This window comes from Ranitomeya imitator, chromosome 1 (assembly GCF_032444005.1).
Source record: "Ranitomeya imitator isolate aRanImi1 chromosome 1, aRanImi1.pri, whole genome shotgun sequence".
Classification (NCBI taxonomy): Eukaryota; Metazoa; Chordata; class Amphibia; order Anura; family Dendrobatidae; genus Ranitomeya; species Ranitomeya imitator.
Genome location: NC_091282.1, coordinates 1,182,183,403 through 1,182,190,768, shown reverse-complemented (window position 1 = coordinate 1,182,190,768; position 7,366 = coordinate 1,182,183,403). Strand labels below are relative to the sequence as shown.

The window sequence follows — 7,366 nt, the reverse complement described above, 5'->3', positions numbered from 1 at the left end:
TCAACAAGAGGCTAAAATTGTCACCTAAAATTCAAGTTTAGGAACGTTTCTGCCATTTTTTTAAAATAGTATTATTAATTCTGCTAATAATTGGACTGAGAATTAAATATATATTTATTATTATTATTATTATTATTTTTATTGTCAGAACACAAATGCATATAGATTTATTTTGAATTACACTATGTTTAAGGCATTTGGATTAATTTAGAGAAAACCTGGGTGTCTGCACAAACTCTACATAAAATGAAATACCTATAAATGCTATATAAGAGTACCATAAATAGAACTCATTACTAAATAGGTGAAAAATCCCCAATTAATTTCTTAACTATAAATATTTACATTTAGTCAATCCCCAATTAATTTCTAAACTGTAAATATTTATATTTCATTGCTTAAATATATCATTAATTTCTCTATTGACATAAAAAAATCACCATTCGTTCATTTCTGTCATCTTATGAAATAACTTAAATTAAAAATCAAACTGCAAGAAATTCTTTAGAAGTACAAAAAAAGGAAAAGTTTAATTGCCGCATTTGTCATCTGTGAGCCCCCAAGGTAACGTTATTGCACGTTTTCAATTCCAATGCATAAAATCAAGTAATATGTAAGTAGCAGATATGCAGTTAATTAATACAAAATAGGATAAAAAGTCCAATAGTCTTTTTTTTTTTTCTGGATCTCAGTCAGACGAGTCCAGTCATCTGAGATCTGATATAGGGCACTGAGTTGGGGAAAGTGGCCAGGGGGTAATTGACAGCACTGGAGAAGCCCACCAATGGAGGAGAGATGTGTGGCAGGGTGAATCCCAAGGAGCTGGCAGGTGAGTTCTCATGGTATAATATAGGGACCCTTACTATCCTTTGGGTTGTGTGGGACATGTTGGCAGCCTCCAGGTCTGCAGCAAGTTGTCTTTTCCATTTATTCCTGCGGTTCTGGAACCAGATCTTGACCTGGGTCTCTGTGAGGTGGAGGGAGGCTGCTAGCCCAGCCCTCTCAGAGCTGCTCAGATACCTCTTTACATCAAAGGTGGATTCCAGCTGGAAGACTTGGCTCCTGCTGAAGACAGTGCGGGTCTTCTTCTTTCTGGAGGATTTCTGGTCCGAGTCCTGCTCCAGTTTCTCCTCTTCTTCTTTACAGTGGAAGCCCTCCTCTCTTTTGTCTTCTGACCCATCGCTGTGCTGTTTTCTGTAGGTCCTGCATCGTCTCTCTGAACCTTCTGAGATCTCCGGAGAATCCCGGTCACTAGCTGGAAGGAACAATGAAGAAAGGACATTAGTAATCTTCTGGAAAATACGATTTATTGCTCATTATTTGATAGTAATCACACAGTCCAGCTGGCACAGGAACGGGTTAAATACTGATAATGACTTCTGAGAAAGTTCTGGGGCAAAAAATAGGGGGAAGTTTACTCTGGGACCTCAGGTCTTCTGTCAGCTGCTGTATAAGATTGTGACTAGTACATCTGACGATAGACACATAGATATAACATAGATAGATGGATAGATAATAGATAGATAGATAATAGATAGATAGATAGATAGATAGATAGATAGATAGATAGATAGATAGATAGATAATAGATAGATAGATAGATAGATAGATAGATAGATAGATAGATAGATAATAGATAGATGATAGATCGATAGATACATAGATATAACATAGATAGATAATAGATAGATAGATAGATAGATAGATAGATAGATAGATAGATAGATAGATAGATAGATAGATAGATAAACAGATAGATAGATAATAGATAGATAGATAGATAATAGATGAATGATAGATAGATAGATAGATAGATAGATAGATAGATAGATAGATAATAGATAGATAGATAGATAGATAGATAGATAGATAGATAGATAATAAATAGATAGATAGATAGATAGATTGATAATAGATAGATAGATAGATAGATAATAGATAGATAGATAGATAATAGATAGATAGATAATAGATAGATAGATAGATAATAGATAGATAGATAGATAGATAGATAATAGATAGATAGATAGATAGATAGATAGATGATAGATAGATAGATAGATAGATAATAGATAGATAGATAGATAGATAGATAGATAGATAGATAGATAGATAGATAGATAATAGATAGATAGATAGATAGATAGATAGATAGATAATAGATAGATAGATAGATAGATAGATAGATAGATAGATAGATGAAAAATGGATGGATAGATAGATAGATAGATAATAGATAGATAGATAATAGATAGATAGATAGATAGATAGATAGATAGATAGATAGATAGATAGATAGATAGATAGATAGACAGAATAAAGATCGAGTTGGTGTGAATGTATTTATACTTATAATAAATATGCATTTATGAGAAAATAGGTGTATATATTTATGTAGGTGCGTACAAAATATAAAAATATATACATATATACTGTATGCACATGAATGTAGATAGATAGATAGATAGATAGATAGATAATAGATAGATAGATAATAGATAGATAATAGATAGATAGATAATAGATAAATAGATGGATGGATAGATAAATAAATAATAGATAGATAGATAGATAGATAGATAGATAGATAGATAGATAGATAATAGATAGAAAATAGATAATTGATAGATAATAGATATATAGATAACAGATATATAATAGATAGATAGATATATCGATAGATAGATAGATAGATAGATAGATAGATAGATAGATAGATAGATAGATATTAGATAGATAGTTGATAGATAAAAAAAATAAAAGGCAACACTCCAATATTGAAAGATAGAAAAATATGTAATAGCCCATAATGGCAATAGCGACGTTTCGGACCATCGGTGGTCCTTTCTCTTTCCTCAGTTGGACAGAAATAGATAGATAATAGATAGATAGTTGTTATTGACCTGTAAATGGGTTCTATGTACTTTAATGGGCTGATGTAGCAATTTAACGCAAAATATAACGATTTTGGAGTGAAAACGTCTATCCAGTTATGTTCCTTTACGATTTTTGATTCCTTTATCAGTTTTGCTATTTGTATGTCCTAATCGAAAGGATCACAGAAATGTCCCTCTAAACACTGTTAATATTATTGTCCTCCAATGATTAGAAGTCAGTTGTGTACAGTAATCTTGAGAATGTCCTGGATATCATCATCATCATCATGAAGATCATCACCTCCCAGCACCAGGATAGATTTCTCCTAAGACCTGTGCTATATATTAGTAGCAAACCCCTAAAAAAGCAGGGCCTGCGTCATAAAGATGAGCTAATATGGCAGCTTTCCCTGAGGCCACCCAGACAAATCATTATTCCGACATAATCCCCAATGTTGCACCTGAGTCGCCTCATTCTTTGCTCAGACTTTGACAAACTTGAAAGTCTGTCGGGTGAGAAATGCGAGTAATCGCTTTATAATTGTACAGCATGAATAGTACATTCTGCGGGCAATAGTCTTCCAGACACAATAGTAACATGAAAATCACAATGTATTATGGGATATATTATTATTACTATTAGGCAGAATATCCCAATAATATTAAACATAGATATAAGTCATAATAGCACCAGTACAATTATATACTGTATATAGTATACATTATTTTAAAACTGTGAACATTATTATTATTATTATTAGTAGTAATAGTAGTTTTGTAGTACAGTGGCTTAATAACAGTGCTTTAACCCTTGTGTAATATAAATAATTAGAATTAGATGTATATTATATGTATCACTATATAATAAATCCCGTTATTACTACATGAATATTAGAAGTAATAATAATATCATTATTACCATTCGTCTCATTAAAATGAGCATTACACACATCACAATCTATATTAATATTACTCCTGCTGTTTTCATGAGGACTTTATGCACCTGATCATTTTATATCATCACTTATATAGTTGGAAAATTCTATAGGGTATCCCTTAATATTATTATTCCTGCTCCTACCCCATCCTTAGATGCAGTAATATTTTTAGGAGTATAATTATTGGCTTCGATGTGACTATTGCATAACTTCCTTCATCACTATTTGATCATTATGGGCTCTCTATATCAATTTTTGGTATCAATATTGCCAGAAGAAATACTATTGAAGCTACATGATCATTCCTAAATTATCAATTATTATTATTATCATCATCATTCTCATTATAATTATTATATTATTATTATTTAGCCATTATTACTTATTGTTATAATAATTATAATTACTTCTCCTACCTGTATTTTTTTTTTTAATGCATCTTCATTATTCTCACTATTATTTGGGCAATGTATGATTATCACATTATTATATTACATCCCACAATATTCCTAGAAGTCCATTATTATTTCCTTGCAGGAGGAAGTCAGGAGACATGAAAGATTCATGTAATAATAACTAACGCTGGCAGCACCCAGGCACTGCTGGCACTTACTGTCCGGACTGGTGCACCCAATGTAGGCGGCCTGGGCCTTCCTGCACCACTCCATGGTGTCTTCTCGGAGAGGATAGCCGCCCTGGGAGCTGTAGTGGTAGCAGCACACACTGGTGAAGGGGCTGCCCGCTGGCCGCACCGTCGGCTCATCGTCGGGGCTAGCTGCCTTCTTCTTGTCTTCCTTAGCCTCGGTGCCCAGTAGGTTCTCGATGAAGAAGGAGGACACCCTGGCAGGGGTTGAGCTCGGGTTTTCCGTGGAATCATCGGGCATCTTGGCTGAGGTCTCCAGTGATGGTGGCAGCAGAGGAGATGGCGATGATGATGATGCGACAAACTGTGCGCACCGCGCTGGCTGCCTTAGAAATGTCGGGCGCAGCTTGCTGGGCGAGCGATCATCTCACATTGCTGCATGGAAGGAGGAGAAGAAGAAAGGAAGGAAGGAGGAAAGGAGGAAAGGAGGGAAGGAGGGAGCCTGCTGCTGCTGCTCTCCGGCTCACAGATCTCCGGCAACTTAAACGCTTTTCTGCAGAATTCTCCAATTGGATGAGCTGGAGGAGCAAATTGGATTATTGCAGGAAAATCAGGAGAATGGCTCCCGATGAGCGGACTTCTCTGCGCTTAGTAGTGGGCGCCCGGGGGCCCTACAAGTGCACTGTCACTCAGGAGCTTTATTTAGGTCAATTAGGGAAGCAAATGAAACTGCAGGAGAAAGAGACAGAGAGAGAGAGAGGAAGAGAGAGGCTGGAATTCCCAGGAGAGGAGAGAGGAGGGGAGATAAAGGGCCGGCGAGGGGAGGGCAGGAGATGGGGTGAGGTTAAAGGGCTGAGAAAGGAGAGAAAGACAGTGGGAGTGTGAAAGAGAAAGTGAAGGAGGACAGCAAAGCCATACAGCAGGTGAATGGAGGCGGGCAGGAGCAGCCTGGGCTTCCGAGGCAGGGTTTGTGCTATTAGCTGGAGAGTCTGTGTATGAAATGCTATAATGTCATCATAACCGGGGAATATCGGTCTGCAAGTGGTTAAACCAAACACAATAGTTACCAGTCGGCCCTTTAACGACCGAGGTGGCCTCAAATTAGAGCAAATGCCACAGGCAAGTGACCCTGGCACAGACACCCTGCCCCTGCTGCCCGCCTCCCTGCCCTGATCCCTATGGCCAGCACGGCGGAGCTCGGAGAAGAAGGACGAGGCAGGGCAGGGAGGCAGGAAGAGCTAATTATATATATATATATATACCTAGGATCTATGTAAGGTTTGGAGGAGAAAAAATAGTGTGCACACATTACACAAGTGGTTGCACCACACCAAGGAGATACGGCGCAAAAAGTGCAAATTTATAACAGCAAGAGCCAATAATGGCCACTGTTTTAGCAAAAACTTACCTTTATGCTGTACTGCCTCCATATAATAATAATAATAATAATAATAATTTGTGTATTTCATTTTGTGGGTTTGGCAATTGTCTGTAACTCTGTGAGGCTCTCCACCCAGATAGGTTAATAGGTTAAAGCTGGTAATGCTTCCTATTTTAATATATATATATATATATATATATATATATATATATATATATATATATATATATATATATATATATATAACAAACGTATGTATAGATATACGTTATATATAGATAGATAGATAGATAGATATAGATATAAATATATATATATATATATATATATATATATATATATATATATATATATATATATATATATATATATGTATAATCATTATTTTGTCCTTTACAACACAACCATCCCCATGAATGATCTATGCACTCCTGTTTGCTGCCCCGGGCCCAGCATAGCCTCTGCAGGCAGTCAGTGTGTTGCACATAGCCTCTGCAGGCAGTCAGTGTGTTGCACATAGCCTCTGCAGGCAGTCAGTGTGTTGCACATAACCTCTGCAGGCAGTCAGTGTGTTGCACATAGCCTCTGCAGGCAGTCAGTGTGTTGCACAGAGCCTCTGCAGGCAGTCGGTGTGTTGCACAGAGCCTCTGCAGGCAGTCGGTGTGTTGCACAGAGCCTCTGCAGGCAGTCGGTGTGTTGCACAGAGCCTCTGCAGGCAGTCGGTGTGTTGCACAGAGCCTCTGCAGGCAGTCGGTGTGTTGCACAGAGCCTCTGCAGGCAGTCAGTGTGTTGCACAGAGCCTCTGCAGGCAGTCAGTGTGTTGCACAGAGCCTCTGCAGGCAGTCAGTGTGTTGCACATAGCCTCTGCAGGCAGTCAGTGTATTGCACAGAGCCTCTGCAGGCAGTCAGTGTGTTGCACAGAGCCTCTGCAGGCAGTCAGTGTGTTGCACAGAGCCTCTGCAGGCAGTCGGTGTGTTGCACAGAGCCTCTGCAGGCAGTCAGTGTGTTGCACAGAGCCTCTGCAGGCAGTCGGTGTGTTGCACAGAGCCTCTGCAGGCAGTCGGTGTGTTGCACAGAGCCTCTGCAGGCAGTCGGTGTGTTGCACAGAGCCTCTGCAGGCAGTCAGTGTGTTGCACAGAGCCTCTGCAGGCAGTCAGTGTGTTGCACATAGCCTCTGCAGGCAGTCAGTGTGTTGCACAGAGCCTCTGCAGGCAGTCGGTGTGTTGCACAGAGCCTCTGCAGGCAGTCGGTGTGTTGCACAGAGCCTCTGCAGGCAGTCGGTGTGTTGCACAGAGCCTCTGCAGGCAGTCGGTGTCTTGCACAGAGCCTCTGCAGGCAGTCAGTGTGTTGCACAGAGCCTCTGCAGGCAGTCAGTGTGTTGCACAGAGCCTCTGCAGGCAGTCAGTGTGTTGCACAGAGCCTCTGCAGGCAGTCGGTGTGTTGCACAGAGCCTCTGCAGGCAGTCAGTGTGTTGCACAGAGCCTCTGCAGGAAGTCGGTGTGTTGCACAGAGCCTCTGCAGGCAGTCGGTGTGTTGCACAGAGCCTCTGCAGGCAGTCGGTGTGTTGCACAGAGCCTCTGCAGGCAGT

General features: G+C 39.4%; 1 protein-coding gene across 1 annotated transcript; it reads right to left on the bottom strand.

Annotated features, from left to right (window-relative positions):
• Positions 1–515: 515 nt before the first annotated feature.
• On the bottom strand, positions 516–5,178 carry HMX1 (H6 family homeobox 1). The gene is made up of 2 exons (XM_069744758.1): positions 4,428–5,178; positions 516–1,255 (listed from the first exon to the last, which is right to left on the bottom strand). The coding sequence occupies exons 1-2, from the start codon at positions 4,696–4,698 to the stop codon at positions 693–695; spliced, it is 834 nt and encodes a 277-aa protein (XP_069600859.1). The 5' UTR covers positions 4,699–5,178; the 3' UTR covers positions 516–692.
• Between the last annotated feature and the right edge of the window lie 2,188 nt (positions 5,179–7,366).